This window comes from Astatotilapia calliptera, chromosome 18 (genome assembly GCF_900246225.1).
Source record: "Astatotilapia calliptera chromosome 18, fAstCal1.2, whole genome shotgun sequence".
Lineage (NCBI taxonomy): Eukaryota > Metazoa > Chordata > Actinopteri > Cichliformes > Cichlidae > Astatotilapia > Astatotilapia calliptera.
In genome coordinates this window covers 22,922,230-22,944,517 of record NC_039319.1, presented here as the reverse complement: position 1 = coordinate 22,944,517, position 22,288 = coordinate 22,922,230, and the positions used below count along the sequence as shown (strand labels likewise).

At 41.8% G+C, this 22,288-nt stretch overlaps 3 protein-coding genes across 4 annotated transcripts; 2 read left to right on the top strand and 1 right to left on the bottom strand.

Moving 5' to 3' along the window:
- The first annotated feature begins 2,375 nt into the window (after positions 1-2,375).
- rab3aa (RAB3A, member RAS oncogene family, a) lies at positions 2,376-14,218 on the top strand. The gene is made up of 5 exons (XM_026149498.1): positions 2,376-2,486; positions 5,212-5,436; positions 6,943-7,061; positions 7,521-7,645; positions 11,335-14,218. Exons 1-5 carry the CDS (start codon positions 2,484-2,486, stop codon positions 11,523-11,525), a joined length of 663 nt encoding a protein of 220 aa, XP_026005283.1. The 5' UTR covers positions 2,376-2,483; the 3' UTR covers positions 11,526-14,218.
- A 565-nt stretch (positions 14,219-14,783) lies between these two features.
- On the bottom strand, positions 14,784-16,744 carry LOC113010449 (transcription factor jun-D-like). Its single transcript, XM_026149497.1, has one exon. It carries the CDS (start codon positions 16,459-16,461, stop codon positions 15,526-15,528), a length of 936 nt encoding a protein of 311 aa, XP_026005282.1. The 5' UTR covers positions 16,462-16,744; the 3' UTR covers positions 14,784-15,525.
- Positions 16,745-18,673: 1,929 nt separating this feature from the next.
- On the top strand, positions 18,674-22,254 carry LOC113011358 (pyroglutamyl-peptidase 1-like). Of its 2 annotated transcripts, none has more exons than XM_026150843.1 (5): positions 18,674-18,798; positions 19,280-19,332; positions 19,708-19,842; positions 20,882-21,114; positions 21,581-22,254. In XM_026150843.1, the coding sequence occupies exons 1-5, from the start codon at positions 18,768-18,770 to the stop codon at positions 21,789-21,791; spliced, it is 663 nt and encodes a 220-aa protein (XP_026006628.1). In that variant the 5' UTR covers positions 18,674-18,767; the 3' UTR covers positions 21,792-22,254. The 2 variants fall into 2 exon arrangements, with proteins under 2 accessions (XP_026006628.1, XP_026006629.1); XM_026150844.1 differs by having other exon boundaries at positions 18,677-18,798; positions 19,726-19,842.
- The last annotated feature ends 34 nt before the right edge of the window (positions 22,255-22,288 follow it).

Here is a 22,288-nt window from a genome sequence, read left to right as displayed (position 1 = left end):
TATTTGCTAAAAAGAAGGAAAAAAACTCAAAGCACTTTGTACGGTTCTCTCACACTTCTGCACTTTTCTGTTGACGGACGGCCTGGTAGTTTAATTGAATTGGATGAGCTGGACCATTGACGCTCAGAAGGGCTGAAGTTCCTTGTCTTGTCTTGTCTTTTCTTTTCTTTGGTCCTTTTTATAATGAACTAGTTGACTGTGCAAAATAAGTGTTTTGTTGAGATGTGTGACATTAGCTGCCGGATTCAAACACTATGAAAGTAATGCAGAGAACTTACCAAACTCATCCTGTCGAGAAACTTTTTTATTACCATGAAACAGTGTAACTTATGTTTTAAATGTGTGACTGAGCTTTCTTTCTTCCTTTTTTTTTTTTTTTTTTTGAAGCCTTATTTTTAACTTGGGATTTTTTTCTGGTCACTGACATGCTGGAGTAAAACATGTGCAATCCTTTCTGTAGCCGACGACTCAACTCTCAAAGATGCCTTCAACACCAAAGGACTATTTAACAACATTATAACCAGCACAACATGCAAAGAGTCAGTGTGTGTCTCTCTGTGTGTCACTAATTCATAGTGTTCTTTTTCCTCACAGTACTTTGTGTACAGTTTATTTATTGCTTCTGTATTACCTGTCAGCAACGATGTGACAGACAAGTAGCTTTTTTTTTTAGTCTAAGGTTTTAATACTCACACGTGGCTTCATGTGTGAGAAACTTTTCCTTTTCACTTCTAATATAAAATTATACATGAGCGAATACTCACTTTCACTTTTCTCTTGGTGTAAAAATTGCTGAGTGACAGATTTCCGTCTGGGTTTTCTGGATCACGTCCTATCGCCTGTCTTCCTCTGTCATCACTGATCTGATCGCATCACGTGTTCTTAAAGGATCTCGGAGTACGTGCACTCATCTGAAAGCTCTTTGACTCTTAGTGAAGATGTCACGTTGTCGAACAGCCTCAACAGCCAACCAAGACCAGTATTTCTGTGCGTGGAGATTTTTATGAATGTGTGTCATAAACTGAAACTCTGCAGCTTTGACAATCCAACTCTGCTGTTTAACTGTGGCTGCGTTAGCCCTCTGTCCAACTAGAACTGTATGCCTTGCCAATAAAGGAAAAGCTCTTCACTTTGTGATGTCCCGTTTTCTCCTTTTATGAGAAAAGCAAGTCATAAATGCATTTATCACTTAAAGGAAATGAGTATTGATTACTGCTTTTTTAAAAGTAGCTCCAAAGAGAATGCGTTTCTACGTGACACTGCAGACAAACATTGTTCAATGCTAATTTTATTTTCAGTTCTAATTTCCAAAGGGTGGATCTCGCTCTGTGAAAGCTCCAGCCTCGTGTCACCTTAAGTGGATAACAGATTAAGATGATAAATGGTTGTATTTAAAGACATCTTATCTTAAAGACCTTATAGTATCATATCACCCCAACAGAGCACTTCACTTTTGGACTGCTGGCTTACTTCTTAATATATTTAAAAGTAGTTTGAGAGGTACCTCTTCTGTGGAAACAGCTCCCAGTTTGTAATGTATTTAGGTGATTCACAGACACCCTCTCGACTTTTAAGATAAGGCTTCAAACTTTCCTTTATGATAAAGTTTATGGTTAGGGAGTGGATCAGGTGACCCTGGATAGTCCCTACCACTTGGCATTTATCATTAATTATTATTCATGTCTAGTTTTCTTTCACAACCTGTCTTTTGTTCTGTCTCCCTTCACTCCCTTCCCCTCACGGAGCCTGGTCCTGCTCGAGGTTTCTTCCTGTTAAAAGGAAGTTTTTCATGTCACCAAGTGCTTGGTCATGGGGGTCATTTGGTTGTTGTGGTTTTCTCTCTTTTATTGTAGGTTTGTTGCCTTACAATATAAAGCGCCACGAGATAACTATTGTTGTGATTTGGTGTCATGTAAATAAAGCTAAATTTAATCAATTTTAATTGAATGTATTGAACTGAATGCTGAGTTTTGGAGATTAGTGCAAAATATGTATTATACATTGCAATTAAAATGTAGTAATAAAAAAAATTAAGAAACACAATGCTATACATCAAGGAGTGATAAGATGAATATTTATTTCTGTATTTTATCCTACCTAAGTACTGCACCAAACTTTAATCAGTTCGAGACACAGAATACCCAGTGGTACTTAGAGTAGAGTTTTACTTAACTTTATCAAACTACAGGATGGTTTATGCATGTATGTTAACTCTCATGTAACTCTCAAATTCTCCGAGTTTGTTTTATTAGAGCCTGTCCTCTCTTTTGGCCAATTTAAGAAAGAAAACGCACGCAGCGCTGTATGGTCACTCTGGCAATGTTGAAGTCTTTTCTCTTCTCTGATTGGTCAAGTCTCATGCCAATCATTCTTACACTTAGCAACTGCTTATGCCGGAGGCAGCCAATCAAGAAGCGTAAGAGCTACTGCAGGTGCAAAGCAGGGCTAGCCGCTGCAGTAAAGCCGAAGAGAAAACCCATTTCATGGTAAATTCCTGCGTTTTTTGTTATTTCTAGGCCTTGTCAAGTGTGACAGTAGCAGCAGAAAGCATGTGGGTTATAAATCGGTTATATAGTCTGAGATTTTGATAGCGTGTTTAGCCGTAAATTAAGAGGAGTAACCTTCATTTGACATAGCTGGGATGCTTAGCTAGCCCCTGCTGCCACATATAAATACTAGTAACGGTGGCTGTTGTGTTAGCATTAAAGGTAGCCGAATTCAGATTATTTGTAGAAACACCTCCGTTTTATGCGCAATGCGTTAATTTATTTTAATCCCCTTTGTTACCTTTCGTGGTGACTAAGGTGCATGAAAGCGCGTTATAGTGTTACCATGTATTTCTCTAGCTAAAGTGAACCAACCTGTCAATTTCTGGCTTATTCTCAGCGGAGCTAAGATCCGGTGTTAATTGGTGGTGTGGTTCAAGCCATTTAAATTAGCGACGTGATGTGAGAGGGCACTACTGTTTGGGCCGTTTCCAAAATACAATGCCCTACGAAGCACATTCTGGCCCACCATACGGGCATCCATAATTGGCTGTACAGCCAAGCGCTTCGCGCAGGTCCCAGCCCTCCCTGGATGGGAAAGGGTAGTCAGTTTAGCTGACGCTTAGCCTGCTAAGCCTTAGTACTTCCGGCCTCTTATCTGTGTGGAGTGGAGGCGTGCATTTCTTATCCAACCTATGTTGATATGACGTAGAAACGCTCGTGTCTCTGATCTGTTTTTGGCTGGATGTGACGCAGCATCTGAGCGAAACTGCATCAGTTTTCATTCCTGTCCTGATACATCCAAGGCAGTAGCTTAAAATCTCACGCAACAGACCGTAATGCCATTATCTAGCCCCATCAGGGGTATGCATGAGGCTGTTTTTAGTTATGATCTCGTGTAAGATTGCAGTAATACCCTCTATCAGACCATCCTTGTAGTGCTGGAAACTTACACAAGTTTATGGCTATATTTTTAGACTATTTCCTTTTCAGAACATATTTGTCTGCTGTAAGGCTCACTTGATACACAAGAGATGTCAGCATGCGATGAAATGAGGCACATCTTATTGAGTTCATGATGCCGTAATTGTTGCATCATATTATTTTCAGAGCTCAGGTACTTTCTGCAATAGAGTTGATCTCTATGTGGTACATGCATTTCAGAGCTCTGTGCCTTTGAGTTGTTGACTTCCTTACTCAGACAAATGTTGGTTTAGAAAAAAAAGAGGCTTCAAAGGATGTTTGTGGGTAATATAGATTGATTTGGCTTTTCTGTGCGTCTGTAGTTTTCTTCTGATGCTTTTCCTGTCTGTTTGATCTGGTTAAAATTTAGCCAGAAAACTGAATATTTCACCACCTAAAGACTAACTGGAAAATGCATGAAAATTATAGAATTCAACATGTTCAACAGGATTCAACAGAACAGTAGCTAGATGGAAGTGCTTGCTGGCCATGTTGATTGGCCCAGTGTTTCCATCGGCTGAGTTCACCTGAATCCTCACTAATTTGTAGTTTTTCTTGCAGTCAGTATTTTCACATTTTAATACCATCAGAAGTCTTTCACCAGACCATCTAATCAGATAGTTTAAGGGTTTCTTTTACGCAGTGATCTGAATGAAAAAAATAAAGTAAAAGCTCTTTAATGTGCCAGCATATTTCAGTTTGACAGATTTCTACTAAATTTTGCTGAAGGCTGGTAGAAACTCTCCTCTTTCTCTTTCAAGCAACAGTACCTACAGCTTGCAGGAGAGAGTCTAAAGCATGGATGTCAAACTCATTTTACATCAGAGGCCACATACAGCTCGCTTTTATGTGGGCAATGAAATGTGTCTTTCTCTCAGTGTACAGAAAGAGATATGCTAATATAATCAGATATGTTAATATAAGAAAAAGAAGCACCGTTTCAGAAGTATGCTTCAGTTTTTCTGCATGAGAAAGAAATGCTGCTATAGTAAATGAAAGAAATCTGCCAGTGGGACTTTTTGAGCTTAAATTATAAGAAGTTAACTTGTAAAACTACAGAAATCTATAACTTCATTGCTTTGGTGTAGTATGAATGACCCTGGGAGACCTCTTTATTTGTAGAAAAAGCTGTAAAACTTGTGAAAATACAGTTAAAAGTCTTGAATTTATATCCGGCTTCACAATTTTGAAAGCCATCCAAAGGGCCAGGCATTATGTTTGACACTCCTGGTCTAAAGAGTGGACACAGTATTTATTTCACTACAAAAAATATATAGTTACTAATTAGTTTTCTGATATAGATTTACAGTAAATATAATGCAAAATAAATGTACTAATAAACAATTTTCTACTCTTGTAGATAATTCTAGGAGTATATAAAACAATTAAACTGTCTTTTTGCAGGTTAGTAAAGCTCTGATCTGCTGGCTGAGGGAATAGTGGGTGGAAAAATGTTCTGATGGGTACTGCACCAACCATAAAGTTTCTCAGCCACCAGCAGAGGAATTGTTTATTTAATTAAGGAGTTACTGTCACGAATACATGGCCTGCAAATTTGCTGGAAGTAAATATAACAAATACAACACATCTGCAACAAATTTGTTGCCGTTTTTTCAGGTTGCACAAATGTAGTTTGCAGTATTTTAAGTTGTTGTACTGTGCATACTGTAACGTGTTTCTGCTGTTTCATGCAAAGTAACATTGCACGCTGTTTCCTCAAGCTTTTGTTCTTTATAACTTACTTATGCTTATCCTTGCGTAGATGGCGTCTGCAAATGCCACATACGGGCAGAAGGAGTCTACGGACCAAAACTTTGATTACATGTTTAAAATCCTCATCATTGGCAACAGCAGCGTAGGAAAGACTTCCTTCCTTTTCCGCTATGCAGATGACTCATTCACGCCAGCCTTTGTCAGCACTGTGGGCATCGACTTTAAGGTCAAGACCATCTACAGGAATGACAAGAGGATAAAGCTTCAGATATGGGTGAGAATGTAATGAATAGCACAAAAATAGTACTTGTATGTCTTTATGGAACACACTTAACTCCTGTCAGTGTTTGATTGAAAATGAAAGCAAATTTTATAAGTTCTTACTATCTCCTACAATCCCATTTTGACGTAATAACCTGTATCCGACATACCGCTGTAGCTCCTTGTGAAACTTCAGGAGGTGAGATTGTAGGTACAGATGGTGTAGTGGTTACCAAAGCAGATCTTTGGGTTTAAAATGATAAATGTGGGAAATGAGAGGGTAACTGGTGAAAGGTGTCTGCCAGTCACTGATTGATCCCCAGCTTCTCCATTCCATGTAATGAAGTATCCTTGAGCAAGAAGCTGAACCACAAGGTCTTCCTAGTAAAAGGGAGCTTTTCTTTTGCGCTATCACCAAGCGCTTGCTCATAGGATGTAGTTTGATTGTTGGGTTTTTCTGTTGTTGTTATGATTTGGAGCTGCACATGTATATAAAATTGAATTTAATTGAGTTGTGAATGTATGTGTGATAGTGTGAATGAGACTTGCAGTAGGCACTATAATATAAGTTCCACTACATTACATAATTTTTAAATGTTCAAACTGAAATCAAGATTTTCTTATGCTGCAGTGGAGTTGGACAGCTGGAGAGCTAATTAAATTGAACCAAATGCAGCCTCCAGTGCGTGCATGTTTATGATTTTTTTTTTAGTGGTTTAAGTCCATATGACTGCTGCACACACTTGCACTCATATTTTTACATGATTGTTATTCTATATAAAACAACAGCAGATTGCAAATCCAGTTTCTCAAAGTTAAAGGAAGTCTATTTATCTGACTAATTATACTCATGGACAGATGGAGACAGCACTTACCGTAAGCATACTTGTTATACTTGTTTGAAGTCCGCCTCAAGGCCTCACACATAGTTGGTTCATCATTGTGTAGTTTCACTATAATTAAGAGAATGTTGACACCTGAGCGGCGGCTCACACTCACTGCCTGAGCCAATCAGATCCTAGCATGCTCACATGCAGCTTGATACTTTGAAACGTGCAAAATGATAAATCCATTTTGAGAACGTTGCCAGCTAACACTAAACATGAATTCCTCCAGCTTTTCAAACTGGCAAACAAATTCGATTTCATCATATTCAGAGTTATCATGAATTTCCCTTTTACCTTATTGCTTATTAAAATACAGATTTTTCCTGCCCATCGTATTAGTGACAGTGGAGTCTGTCTTATCGTGTGTCGCTAATCAGTACCAGAACTGGCCTCTTCTGTGCCTAGATTCATTTTATTTGTTGTGTAAACCCTTGAAGGGTACTTAATACGAGCCATAAAGCCTGACACTGGAACCAAGTACTCATTACATGAAACACCACAAGAATGTGTAATGCTCATGGGAGTTTGGAGACTCTTGCACAGCCACAAATCCATTGCAGGTGCCTCGTCAGTGTTCTTTGTCCTCTGCTCACAATAATCCTGCATATTCTCAAAAATGTCTCTGAATGTAGGACACTGCTGGGCAGGAGCGCTACAGGACAATCACCACAGCCTACTACAGGGGTGCCATGGGCTTCATCCTCATGTATGACATTACCAATGAGGAATCCTTCAACGCTGTGCAAGACTGGTGAGGGACGGCTGATTGTCTGTCTGTGAGAGTGGTGACTCATTAAGCTGCAATCTTATTTTCTCTTAATTTCGCTCAGCTTTCCTTTTGAGTTCAGCGTATCCTCCATCTAAATTTGAGATGTACAGCTGTGGTTCCACTACATGGAGATAGTCTAATACATCATTAGACTACAGTAGGTCATTACTGAAATCAGCAAACAAATGCACAGTGATGTTAAAAATAACCGTTGGTTTTTCTAACTCTGTGTTTGCAACACAGATGGAAGAAGTGTATGTCACTGCTGAACGAGAAAGAAACGCAGCAGATCGTATGTTAGATAGTTTTCTTCTCAGATCCACACAGCTCTGTGCTGAAGGGATGTGTCAAAATATTTTCTGATTAAATTGCTTTAATGTCAAAAAATGCTTGTGAGATTCTGTGAGTCAGAACATTAAACCATCCTGTTTTTGCAAACAGGTCGACCCAGATCAAGACATACTCGTGGGACAACGCTCAGGTCCTGTTGGTGGGGAACAAGTGTGATATGGAAGACGAGCGAGTGGTGGCTGCAGAGAGGGGCCGACAGCTGTCAGAACAGCTGGGTAAGTCATTTGGTCAGAATGAAAACTGGACACTGTGTGTGGTGTTGTATCACTCTGGGTGTGTATCTCCCATTTCCAGGAATATTTAAGTTTATTCCGATGGCCAAGTTTTGATTAGACTGTTTGTTTGTGAGGCTGTCGTTATGGGAGCAAACTTAATGCTTAATATCTGTTTAATGTCCTCTTCAGCTTTGCTGCACTGCATCGTTTCATTTGTGTGTGAAACTGATGTTTGCAAGAGGTTAAAGCTGCAGCAGCTCTTACAGAGAAATGTTATCGTTTTAATGTGTGTTTGGGCTTGTGGCCTTCATCGCAGCCATCATAAAACATTACAGACAATGTTTTAAGTGGGATGAGAGGTTGTAAGAGTAGTAGTAGTATAATACAGTGCTGTGCAAAAGTCTTGAGCCACTCCTCACTTGTTTATACAAGGAGCCAGACTTGCTCATAATGTTTAGAGTGCTCTTGAACAACAGTCCTCAAGGCTTTCTGAGTTTTTCTTTGGACAGGCACTTTGTTACTAGCAGGCTGTTGGAGAAACACATCATCTGTCACCATTTCTTTAGCTGAATCTATGAAAACTGCCAATTTGACAGACATAAAATAGTTTTTTTCACTAACATGGTGATGTTCAGTGTGTCAAAAAATGTTTTGAGAAAACTGGACAAGTGGAGGACCCAAGAAGATGTAGCAGGCCTAAAATGTCTGCAGCAGGTAAATCATATCCTTGATTATGTTGTTAAACCGGTATGATGAATGCGGCCGTGACTCTGGCAGACGAGCTGAACACTTTCTATGCTCGCTTCGAGGCTGCAGCTAAGGACTCCAACAATGCTAGTGCTAGCGGCGCTAACGGCTGCAGACAGGAAGATACTGCCAGCACCGGAAACGTGCTCGTCATCTCCGAGCATGAAGTAAGGAGAGCCTTCAAAAGAGTGAACACCAGGAAAGCAGCAGGACCAGACGGCATCCCAGGTCATATCCTAAGAGACTGCGCATACCAGCTAGCTCCTGTGTTCACTGAGATATTCAACATCTCTTTATCTCAGTCGGTGATCCCCACATGCTTCAAAGAGTCCATCATTGTTCCTGTCCCGAAGAAACCCCACCCTGCTTCTCTCAATGACTATCGCCCTGTAGCCCTCACCTCAGTAGTGATGAAGTGCTTTGAACGCCTGGTCAGAGACTTCATCATTTCTTCACTACCAGACACACTGGACCCACTACAGTTCGCTTACCGTCCAAATCGTTCCACAGACGATGCCATCTCTCATCTCCTCCACACATCACTCACTCACTTGGACACTAGAAGGGGGAATTATGTTAAAATGCTCTTCATAGACTACAGCTCTGCATTTAACACCATAATTCCCTCCACACTCACCACCAAGCTGGAGCATCTGGGACTCAGCTCATCTATGTGTCTGTGGATCTCCAACTTCCTAACTGGCAGACCACAGGCAGTAAGGATGGGCGGACATGTCTCAGCCTCCACCACTCTCAGCACTGGAGCCCCCCAGGGGTGTGTTCTGAGCCCCCTGCTGTACTCTTTGTACACATATGACTGTGTGGCCACTACCAGCTCCACCACCATCATCAAGTTTGTTGACGACACCGTCGTGGTGGGCCTGATCTCTGATAACAACGAGACGGCCTACCTGAAGGAGATTAGGAATCTGGAGAACTGGTGCCAGAGGAACAACCTCCTTCTAAACGTCAGTAAGACAAAGGAGCTGATAGTGGACTTCAGCACTAAGCAGGAGAGGAACTACCAGACCCCCGTCATCAACGAGTGCCCAGTGGAGAGAGTGGACAGCTTCAAATACCTCGGAGTTCACATCACGCAGGACCTGTCATGGTCCTGTCACATCAACACCGTGGTGAAAAAGGCCCGTCAGCGTCTCTACCACCTCCTGAGCACCTTGAGAGACTTCCAACTGCCCTCCAAGGTGCTCAGGAACTTTTACTCCTGCACTATAGAGAGCATCCTGACGGGAAACATCTTAACCTGGTTCGGGAACAGCACCATGCAGGACAGATGAGCTCTACAGAGGGTTGTGCGGTCAGCTGAGCGCACCATCCGCTCCGAGCTCCCTGACCTGCACTCAATCTAAAGCAGGCGGTGCTGGATCAAGGCCAGGAAGATTGTGAAGGACCTCAGCCATCCCAACAACAGACTGTTCTCTCTGCTGAGGTCAGGAAAGCGATTCCGCTCCCTGAAGACCAACACAGAGAGACTGAGGAGGAGCTTCTTCCCGCAGGCGATACGGTCTCTCAATCACACCACCACACAGTACTGACCCACACATACAGTTCTTACACACACACTGGACATTCTGGACATTGTTTTCACTTCATCACTTAAATCACTTTAAGCATATTTGCACTGCACAAGACATAATGTGGATTGCACAACACTGGTCACTATATTCTTCATTTCCAGTTAATACTTGTACAGCTGCTGTTATTGTGTATATATTTATTTATATTTCTTCATACATTCTTATATAGTTCTATATTGTGTATTTTGTTGTACAGTTATTTTATTTTCAACTTTAATTTATATATTTTATCTTATTCTTTCCCAGTTAAATTTACCCTTCATTCTAATTTGTGTTGTACAGTTATTTCATTTTTAACCTTAATTTATATTTTATTCCCACCTAGTTAAATTTACCCTTTTTAATTTTTCATATTTATTTCCTATCTTATTCATAGCCTTTTCCTTTTTTGTTTTCTTTAGGTCACGAGCAGTTGTCCAAGCATTTCACTGCATATCGTACTGTGTATGACTGTGTACGTGACAAATAAAATTTACATTTGAATTTGAAATTTGAATTTGAATTAAAAAAATAGGAAAAGCAACACAGACCTAACACAGGACTTAAGAGATGCATCTGACCTTCCAGTTGATTGAGCTGCCTTTTATTAAAGCCTCATCAGAAATGGTCTCAATGGAAGGGCAGCTGTCAAGAAGCCATTCTTAAGGAAGGAAAACATGTTATAAAATGCCATGGTGTGCCAAAATACACAAGAACAAGTACACTGTTGGTCATTAATTGACCTCCCCAGAGCCCAGACCTCAAAAATACTGAAGCATTGTGGGATCATCTTGACAGATAACAGAACAAAAACAGCCAACATCCAAAGACAAGCTCTGAATGTCCTTCAAGAAGCCTGGAGAACTGTTTTTTGCCTTTTTATATACTTTTTTCTATGTATTTTTGCACGTTTCCCACTATCCTTGCAAAACATAAAGAAATGAGGGGTGGCTGAAGACTTGTGCACAGTACTGTAACTCTAAATTAAAGGCAATTAAGCAAAAGTGAACTGCTAACATGAGCATTACACAAGATATCTGAAGTTTAACAGAGATCAGATCATCAGAACTTAAGAAATTACAAACATGGAAATGCACAAAGAAGCTAAGTAGCTGCAGCTTTGAGAAGGATGTTTTTTATACTCTTAGACTATTTGGTTCGATCTCAGACCACCAGTCAAAGGGAGACAGGTTTTAAAATCTCTTCAGTCCTCTGATATAAAGGAAAATGTCATCAGACTTGAGCTGCCTGCCTGACTAGTCTTGATATGTCTTGCCACGATGAGATCACTGGGTTAAGAGGATAAGCTGCACATTGAAACAATAAGTGTAACCACAGCGCATCTGTCTCTGTCACCCCTTCTGCCAGGTTTTGAGTTCTTTGAAGCAAGCGCTAAAGACAACATTAACGTGAAGCAGACATTCGAGCGGCTCGTGGACATCATCTGTGAGAGGATGGCAGAGAGTCTGGATAACAACGACCCCACCATCACCGGAGCTAAACAGGGGCCACAGCTCAGCGAGCAGCCTCAGAGGTCCCATCAGGATTGTGCTTGTTGAACACAGCTACACACACGTCTGCTGTCATGAGATCCACACACCTTGTTAGGTTTTATTTTTGAGTTTTGCTTTCTTTTTGTTTGTTTTCATACCACACACAGAAACTGCCATACATAGAGACAGACGCAAGATGGCTCTTCAGTTCTCCACCCCTCTCACTACACCACAACTACTGTCCACATCAGCCAGTTCCCCCCAAAGATGTGGTGTTCTTAAAGTTTTTGTTGTCAGTAGTACAGAAATTATGAGATTATGCATATTTGGTCAGAGGGGTAAAGAACATTTAACATGGTTACCATCGTAAAAAGTCTTCAATAGCTGCACACGCACTATAACAGAACTGCAAAAGGCCAGTCAGGCTAAGGCTACATCATTCCTTATTTTTAATGTGTCTGTGATTGGGTTGAACTCTAAAAGGTTGTGAAGGAGCAGTATTCTCCTCCAGCCTCCACTCCCATTCAGCACCAATGCCTCAGACCTAAATAGATACCAATCATTTGGCAATTCCTCGACATTTATTTCCACTGAAAATATGTTTGTTGCTGTGTTGGTTGATGGTTTTTTTGTTTTTGAATTGGTCAGGTGTGGTTTTGAGCATGTGAAATCATCTTGTCATAGTTGTGTTTTAGTTTGGTGTCCTTACAGGGTTGTTTGAGAGCTCGTTTCTCTCTTTAATTTAGGGAAATAGTGGAAAAATAGCAAGTTGTGCATATCACTCAACCAATCAAGACATCTATGCTCATGGAGTCTAAAAATGCACTGATCCTGTTGTTTAGGGAGATTTTATACTAAATCAGATCAGAATCAGAAAGACTTTATTTATCCCCAATGTAGTTCATAACAAAACAAAAGTCAACAGAAAAGGTATGACTCATTTACTTTGATAACATTTTGCATCCAAGATTAACAGGACGCTTAATCAGGTTGAAATTCGTACATCACTTAAGAGAACCTGTGCATTCCACCTTAAAAGATGCAGGTATAGGCATTTCTGAATTTGATCATATGGTCAGGTATAGCTGACTAATGTAGAAGATGCGCATGCCACCATAGGAACCGTGGTTGTACAACTTTAAAAAAGAAGCCCATGACTTAAGCTAGTGTGCACATGTGTCAACTTCTTACTGTTCTGTAATAACTCTCGGCTGGCTTGTACTCAGCACCATGACAGAGAATCAGGAGCCTATTGTTCTCCTACCAAGTCTTTATCACTTCACCATTACAACACTGGAAACACCTGAGTGCAAACTTTTCATAGGCATACAGTGTGTCAGTTTTAGTTTTGTTATGAAATATGTTAACTTTGAAAATAAGTGGTAGTAATAGAAGTGCATTTCTTTATTCTATGAGTGTAGATATATAATTACTTTGAGGCCTGTCTCAGAAATTTTAAACAAATGTTTATTAGCAGACTCGGAGAGTATGTTAATGCGGCGTTAAAAAAAAAAAAAAAGCAACAGAGCCTCTTTTTAACCTTTTTTGTTACTGCTGCTTTTTAACACAGGACAAAATAAAAGGATACAGGATCTATTTCGCTAACTGAAGAGTGTATAAATGTTCTAAAGGTGAAATGCATATATAATATATTAAAGTGAGAATGATTTTGGATATTGGATTCATTCCTGTGCCGTAGTAAGAGGTGCATGTCGTTGATGTTCTTAATGGATTCTGGTTGACTGGATGGTTATCTGTATGAGCTGTTGTCTGATTTGAAATCCCACCTATCATGCAGTTAAGATACTTGGAGGTACCCGGTGGGGCTAAAGGTTTCAGATGTTAAGCCCACAGCCCCCTGCACATTGTATTACTTTCATTCAATGCGTACAATGTGCAGCGTGCACTCACTAGAAAGGCATGTGATTCAGTGTGAGCACTGGTGCAGCACAGTCCTGCCATATCCAGGAAGCCTCTTATGTCTTTGTAGATGATATTTATGTCTTTACGTATTTATTTTTGACAGAATATGATGTTTTTGAGCATGTTAAATTGTGACTCTTATTTCTCCCTTTCTTTCTGTGAGGCTCAGGTTAAGGGATTTGTTTGCTTGTGTATTTAGTGCAAACCTGTAAGTCGTGCATTCAGACATATGCTGAGGCATGCGAAGACATAGCTTCATCACATGAATTATTTATTTTGTATTATTTATAACTTAATTTATTTGTAGTATTCTTCCTAGATTACGCGTTGTGTTCTGCACTCAACTTTTTAAGAGATGTTCAGTAGTATTCAATCGCTAAACTGTCCCAGCTTTTAGATGTGTGTTTACAGTGCACAGTGTACAAAGCTTAAGATGATTCCTCGAGAGGAAAGTTAAACATTCCAGTGTAAAACCTCTGCTCATGTCCACATGACTTTGGTGGGAAGTTTGTTTGTCTTTTGATATCAGTTATGTAACTTTTAAGGCTAGGCTGAGCATAGAACAGTTTTGTTTTTGTTTTGTTTTTTTGACCATCGTCAGCACAGTGAAGCCTCGCTGAAAGTTTTTGAGCACTGTACTCGGGCGTTTGAATGTACAGTTTCTATAAAGAGGGTCTTGCTGATGTGTTTAAAGCCAAAAACATTGCTTGTTGGACTTGTGCTATCAAACCTGTCTGGTAGTTTTTCTACTCTGTGCAGCAGCTCCAAACATCAAAAGTGTTTTGGGAATAAAGTGAATATGCTGAACACTTGATTAAAAAGTGATTCTTACCACATTTGTCCTTTTTTTTTTTTTTTTTTTTTTTTTTTTTTTAATTTTGGTTAGTGTATCTTACTGCAGCTGTAAACTTGCTAATAACTTAGGAAAACACATCCTCCCGTCCAGCTCCTCCTCCTCTTTCCTCACCCTGTTACATATAACCTGTGTAAATAGGAACTTTCTGCCTGTCAGGCATTAGGAATGTGAATTGTGCTGTAACTGTGTAATGCCAGGTTTACTAAAAATAAGGAATCAATAAACAACTTCTCAAAGCTGGAGTTCTGTGTGGATTCAACAACCTCTCCCAAAGTGTGGGTGATTTACAAGAAGTGCACATGTGATGGCTCAGAAATGGTTTAGAGTAAGTTGTACTGTGCCCAGCAGAGGGCACAATATTACAATGATGTGTTCATTTCTGCCCTTTGAGTTGTTTGACCATCTATGGTTGGATTCAGCTTCTCTACAGCACTTAATACAACACCCACAGTGTCAACTGTGCAAAAAGAGATATGTAGAAAAGATGTCGTGTAAGTCCTTTAAACTGTTATCAGCAGGCTGTCTTCTTATTAAGAAACAAAACGTTTGAGCTGTAGTAATGTAGTGAATTTAATAATGTCTTGTAGACTCGTTCATTACACATGATACATGGAGTTTCTCAGCACATACACATACATTCATGGAAGTTTGGCAAGTAGAAGTACAAGAGTAGCCATCATAAAGGAAAGTACAAAGGTTACTGTACACAGAAGCGACAAGACATGCAGTGTTCATTTTTCCAAAAAAAACCAAAACAATGAAATAAGACCATATGTAAAATAAGAAATGTTTCAGTAAATAAAATATAGATATTTGTCATTTTTAAGTGCTTGTAAACAAGTAAGGCATTATATTACACAGTGGATGACAGCACTTGGTGACACCCCGGTGTTTTGGTTGCGCCCACGTTGAGATTGTCCAGCTTACACACAAATAAGTGCCACACCAGTTCAGTGAATTGCACTTTGCTACATGGCTTTCCCAGAATAAGGACATCAAAGTGAGTCTGTTTGCTGCAAAACACTGCAAGCTGTAGTCCCCACCAGCTTTCGTTTTCCAGTTGACCTGCAGCTCTTATCGAGGCCTGTTCACTTCCGTGTAAACGTCTCTGTTTATGCTTCCCAACCATAGCCGTGAGGATGCATCCACACTGGCTTCGCGTTAAGCGTCTCGTGAAAGGGATTTTCTGTTACACGGGGCACAAATGTTCTTTATAATGCAGGCCTGTATCCTCGGGCCACATTTGTAGCAGTAATAAACATCAACTAAAGAGCACCATTATTGGAATTAATAAGCCTGGACCTGGTTTGGTAAAAGCTGGCACCCGCTGCTAACATGGTTCATCACCTTCTGCTTCAGCTGGGCCACTTGCTCCCTGAGCACGCTGGCTGTGGATGCCAGCTCGGTGTTCTGCGTTTTCAGGGTCTTGACCTTGTCCTCCAGCCGAGAGATCCTCTCCAGCTTTCTCTTGCGACATTTGGAGGCGGCTATCCTGTTGCGCAGCTTCTTTCTCTCCGCCTTGATGCGCTCTTGGTTGTCCATGTCGATGGGGGACAGAGGAGGACTCTCCCCGAAGCTCTGCATGTCCGGCACGGTCTGAGGTTCGTCCTTCAAAGCGCCGACAGACTGGAGTCGTGACAGAGCGGCCGCAGCGGCCGCCTGTTGCTGCGCGGTAGCCAAATGAGACGGCGGCGGCGGGAAGGGAATGGTGTCCGTGGAATAGTTAATGGTGGTGGCTCCGAGCGGACTGGCCGCGTAGCCGTTCAGCGTAGTGTACACAGGGAGGTCTGATGCCTGAAGGCTGACAGAGCCTGCTGCGCTGGATGATCCGAGGAGCTCCAGCCTGTCCACAGAGACGCACCCCGTCTCGCTCAGCTGGTTCTGCTTGTGAAGATCCTCCAGTGCCTTTACGAAACCTTCCGCGAATTCCTGCTCGTCACTGGCTGACTTTGGGTAAAGGAACTGGGAGGTCGGGTTGGTGGTGGTGACTAGACCGTTGGACTGGATAATAAGTCGCTCTAGGTCCGGAGAGGTTAGTTTCAGGAGTCCTAAGTCTGAGGAGTTGAGAAGTCCGTCTGCGTCCCGGAGCGGGTTAGATTTGAGTTCGGAGTTCTGATTGTCTAGGTTCAGATTAATGTCCTTCTTCATCATCGTGTTCTGGGAATAGATACCGGAGACCCTCGAAGTATTCACCACGGTGCCTGTGTAGAGGCTTGTTTCCATTCTACACCCTCATGAGAGGGAGTGTTGAGCGTTAGGCATTAACGTTTGTTCAACAGTCACATCCAAACATGAGGAAATCAGCTGACTCTTACTTGGTGTATTCCGGTCTCCTTATCTCCTTTCTCGTCTTATCACTCGGTCGACCACTTCAACTAAGCTGTTGTGCCTGTTGGGGCTCTGATGTGCTTCTATATGATATGGTCTTTTCCCGATGGCACGACTGCTATGCGCAGCGCCAGACCTTGCTCGCTTTCTAGCCCTAAAAATTCCATTATGTCACTCCAGAGCGCGGAGATTGGCCCAAAATGACGTTGGTTTCCGGTTCAATTTGAATAAGGGGCAGAGCCGGCCTTTATCGCCATGGAGACATTAGGTAAACTCCAAACAGTGCAATGCATTGTGGTTTGATGTCATAGCATAAAAAAGCTCAGGGTCGCCAGAAGTGAGCAGAGACTGGGCGGGGAAGGTGTGAGAGGCGAAGGCCAAGGAAAGGGAGAAGAGCGCAGCAGGCTCTGCTGAAAATGTTCCTCCAACTCAGTCAAAAGAAGGTTTTTAATAGATGAAAATGAATAGAAAAGTGGAAGCAGAGCAGGCTTGCTATCTCGTTGTGTTGGTTAAAGTTCAAATTCAGATTACAGCGTTATTTATTCATCACACTCTGATTAGACCTGATTAAAGGCTCAGAGATCACGGTTAACTTTCATATAAACCAGACTTAAGATGAGGCATTATGTCTCATGGTGTTCCTGGTTAAACTGAGCATAAACGAGAAAAGGGAAGGAAACGTTGAAAGTAAATGGAGGAAACCAGTGTGCACTGTGATTGAAAGTAACTTGTGGAAATGTTAATTCCCTTACATGTCCATCAGTGGCTGCTGGAAAACAAACTCTATGTAGGGTATTTTTCTGAGGTCTCCAAAGCCGAATGTATTTGTTCAACAAAAATGCGTGCAGCTACTTTGCAATTATAATATTATTTTTTCTTTTTTTTTACCCGCATGAAATGACTCATATGGCTGGCGAATGTACTTTAGACCCTCACAGCCTCACAGAGCAGAGTGGGATAAACAGAGAGATGTACGAGAGACAAATACAGCATCCTTGCAGTACAGTATATCAGCGAGTTGAGACCCTGCGGTCGAGCAAAACATTGTTATTCCGCCCACCGCTCAGCGGTGACGTCAACAGCCCGCCTGCATCAGCACCAGAGCAGAGAGGGCATCGTTAGTTTCCGTGGCAACAGAGACACGGTGAGTGACGCAGGCAAGACTGAGAGAAAGGTGAATGAGTTGAGGCGGGAGAAGGAGAGAGGGAGGGGCGGGGTAGCGACTGCAGTGCAGGTTGTGTAGGAGGTCTGTGGAGGTGTCCTGTGCGTGTGGGTGTTTGATATGGAGACTGTAGCCACAGCGCCAGTAACATGAATGAGATACATCTTGTGAAGCATTCACTTTATAATGTTTCCAACACCGATGGAGAGCGCATTTTCTTCATTGTGCCAGCCACACAGGATGCAGTGTCCAGAATGTGTGAGTCATTTCGCAACCCAGGGGTGTGGACCGCACAGTGTACCGAGAATGAAAAAAGAAGGGCTGTTCCTGCAAGGCAAAATTAGATTAGCCGTGACTTTCTAACAACAAACCGAGAAGAAAGCTTGTCCTCTACACTCAGGTAAACAGGCCGTGTCAGAGGTTGTGTAAGTCACGGAGAAGTGTCCTTTGACTTTGACTCTCTGGGGAGAAAGGCTCTGCAAAACCCTGTTCCACTCACCGTGCGTCTGAGCAGCTCCACCGGAGCAGCTGGTTGGGGGTTAAATGTTCACCTGAGGACTTGGGGGCTGGCAAGACCCCCCCCCCCCCCCCCCCCCCCAAAAAAAAAAAAAATAGAGAGGGTGTTCATGTTTGTTATTCCTTTCAACTGAAACTTCTCTAACTTTAAATCTATAAATACAAAACAGATGCTTGGCTTTCATTTTCAGTATTCCCGTGGCTCGAATTGCACTGTCTTTCATTAAAACGCATTAAAAATGACTGTTGTCAGCTTCCTCCTGTCTCTGATTTATTTCCCGATTAAAGGGAGAAAAAATAATCCACAAATTCCCCCCCCCCCCCCCCGTTTATGTGTAGTATGAGCTGCTGCGGAGAGCGAGAGATGCATGCCCAAACAATAGATGGCAGTATTATCCATCCACGTCTTGTGTGCCGTTTCCTTTCAGCTGTGAATAAGAAGAAGACAGCACAAAGCGCAGACAATCCTGGGATCCTTGTTAGTGCTCATTTAACACAGCTCCAGTCACATTAACCGAGGACAATGGCCAGTAAGAAGAAAATAGTTGTCACAGGTGAGAGCTCTTGATTGGTCAGAGGACTGGAGATAGGCACAGTGTGTCTGCAAGTCTTTTTTTTGTTTTGTTTTTTTGCAGAGCTGTTATATCTCAGAGTTCTTTATGTCTGAGCTGCACAGTTACTATTGCACTTGAGCTGTCGTGAATACATCATGAATGGATGATGGCTCTGCTTTCAAAGTTAACGCGCTGCAGAGAGTAATGTCGCTGTCGGGGATAAAGGATTTTTGTCTCCTGGCTTTGATAATGGCAAAGAAATCACCCCGTTTCTCTTCACTGTGTCACGTGCTTTTACTGCAATTAATTTTTAACTTGAAGTAACCTTTACACTTTAAATGAAGGGTCCCTTTTTTTTAACATCAGTCCTGTACCTGCTCTCCATTAAAGATAAGCACTCTGTCTCTGTTGCTTGCCTCGCCACAGATGTGGTTAATTAGTTGATTCTTTTTTCTTTTTAAAATTTTTTTTTTTTCTGCAGGGTTTGAGCCATTTGCTGAGCATACCGTGAACTCCAGCTGGGTTGCTGTACAGGTAATCAGAGATTAATGATTAAGAAAACGGTTTAATTTATCTCCAAAGTTGGGAAAGTCCTGCTTTGAAGCAAGGGATGCCTCAATAAAATGCAACAAATGAATACAAAAGAACACCATATACACTGGCCAATTACACTTAACAGGCCAGATCAGGGGTTATAATTGCTATACTCCAGCTTGACCATGACCCTGAATTGAATAAGTGTAAGAAATTAAGTGAATTTGTAATGAACATATATGGAAAAATGCTTTAGTAAATTCACAAAGGGCTTGTTATACATATTGCACAAAGCTGTGGATTAAAGGGTCTGTCACTTTGTGCTCATGTTTGTTTATTGCCTGGAAAGCTAATTGCAATTATCTTGTACATAAGCACTGGGTGTGTTCACAGGAGCTGGAGCGGTTAGGACTGGGCGAGGCAGTAGATCTGTATGTGTGTGAGATGCCCGTTGAATACCAGGCTGTTAAGCGCCTACTGCCGTCTCTGTGGAAAGAGAATCAGCCACAGGTATTCAAAGAAATGCACACTATTTTACAGATGGAGTTTTGTATGCATGTAGTGCTATGCAAAAGTCTTGAGCCACTCATTTCTTTACATTTTGTTAGGAAAACTGGAAATGAGTGTAGTGATTTAACAGAAACATGTGGAAGCACAGTATGTAAGGCAAAAACAGTGTAAAGTTTTAACGTGACAACCTTTATTCTTCAACACAGCCTGAACTCTTCTAGGCAAGTGTTCTTGTTATTTCTTCAGGAGTAGTTCTCCAGGTTTCTTGAAGGACATTCAAAGCATTTTCCTTCTTTGAATGTTGGCTGCCTTTTGTTCCAGTCTTTATCAAGATGATCGCACACAGTTTCAAAAATGTTGCGGTCCTTGCTCTGCGGAGGCCAGTCCATGACTGTGGCCATACACTTTCCAGGTGGTATTGAAATTTTAATTAGACTCGAATCATAGCAGAGTGTCTACTGTTTTACAGGCTGTTGACTCTCACTGTTGAACCTCTCTCCTGGCCTTCTCCACCCTGACAATGATTTGAACCAAACATTTCAAAGACTGGTTACTTGACAACTATTTCTGATGTGGCTTCAGTAACAGTATACGAATCATTTCGGTCCTTGTTTTTGGCTCTGCCACTTTGACCCTTTCATCTCCACTGTCCTCAAAATTTGCACACCATTTGGAGAACTAGTGGGAATCGCCTTGTTGGTGCAACAGTGCTTTTTACGCCTGTCAGCTGTCATCATTAGCGCATATACAGAAATCAAAATAATTGTTCTTGTGACAGGCCTCTAGTAAACAAAGTGCCAAAAGTTAAAATTTAAAATGTGGTGCTTTGTCAAGTTGTCTGAGTTAGTTAATCAGGAAATGGTCAGGGTTGGACTCATAAGTGAAAAAGCAGTCAATATTCAAAGAAAGTCTTGAGTAATAGTTCTCCAGAGCACTTTAAAATATGAGAAGTTTGCTTGCTGGAAGCAAAAGACTTTTGCACAGTATACAGTAAATGCCCAAATGAACCAGTGTCTCCTGTTTGATTTCCTGTGAACAGCTGGTGGTGCATGTCGGTGTTTCTGGATTAGCCACCACAGTCACTCTTGAACGGTGCGGTCATAATAAGGGCTACACGCGTCCAGACAACTGCAGCTTCTGCCCGGCCTCCCAGTGCTGCGTGGAGAATGGCCCGGATTGCATAAAATCAATCCTAGACATGGATACAATCTGTAAAAGGGTCAATGACGCTGGCATTGGCATCACTGTGTCCACTTCTGAGGATGCCGGAAGGTTAGTGATGTTTTTGAAAATGTTTCATAAATAACTCACCTGCACACTCGGGGTGTGTTCAGCCACCGTATATGGGTGGCTGCCTTTTGTAGCAAAGGAACACAATAAGATATCTTTTAAAGTAAACGGTACCATACAGTCAGCAAACATACGGTGTGTTTGCACAGCTTTTGTTTACACGTCTGTTCTGAATGCTGCAGTCGGGCCCAACAGACAGAATCCATAGCTGATAACAAGGGCCGATAAGTGTGTGTTTTATCTCATCACAAAATGAAGGCATATGTGCACATTATTCTATTTAAATGCTTAAAGCTGGTGCTACAAACTGCAGTCGGGGATACATCCATTACTGCAGAGTTGGCACACAGACTTTGCACACACAGTGCATCTCCCATCAGTTCCTCCTCCTGACTTTTGCTACAGAGTGCAAGTTTTTCTAACATCCACCTACTTTGGCCCCTTGCAGGTACCTGTGTGACTACACTTACTACACATCTCTGCACCTGGGAAAGGGCCGTGCTGCTTTTGTCCATGTGCCTCCTCTAGCAAAACCCTACAGCGGCAAGGATCTGGGTAGGGCCCTCCAGGCTGTCATACAGGAAATGCTGAAACTGCTGGAGGGGAGTCACAGTGAGGAGGTGCAAAAAGGCACTAAGCACAGCAGTGATAATCCTTAACAAAACTTGACCACTTTTGACTGACTTACAATATGAGGGTACGCACAACTGGCCAGGTGTAATGTTTTCATCTGAGGGAAGCTGTGCGGCTCCCAAACCTGTGACATCCAGGGCCAACTGTCGACCTGGAGCTGCAGAAAATGAGGGCTTGATATTCACATTTGTTTGTCACATCTGTGCCTCACCTGGGTGTGGTGTCTTAGAAATATTATGCCTCTAACACTCCCAATTAGGTTGGTGTCTGGAAATTGTCATTCCCCCGTGTCGCTTTGCACTTCACCCACAGAAATGTGATGACTTTCAAAATGTGAACCTGGAAAAATGTGTTCATCTCAGGGAATATATTGCAAATGCAATCAGTAATGTGATTAACTTAATTTGTCTGTCCTGTGTGTGTATGGTAGGATTGCAAAGGAAAACGAATGGAACACTGTGTATAATTAAAAGCTTCATACAGACTTGGTCTTGTCCTTGTTGATCTGAAATCTTTGGTCAGA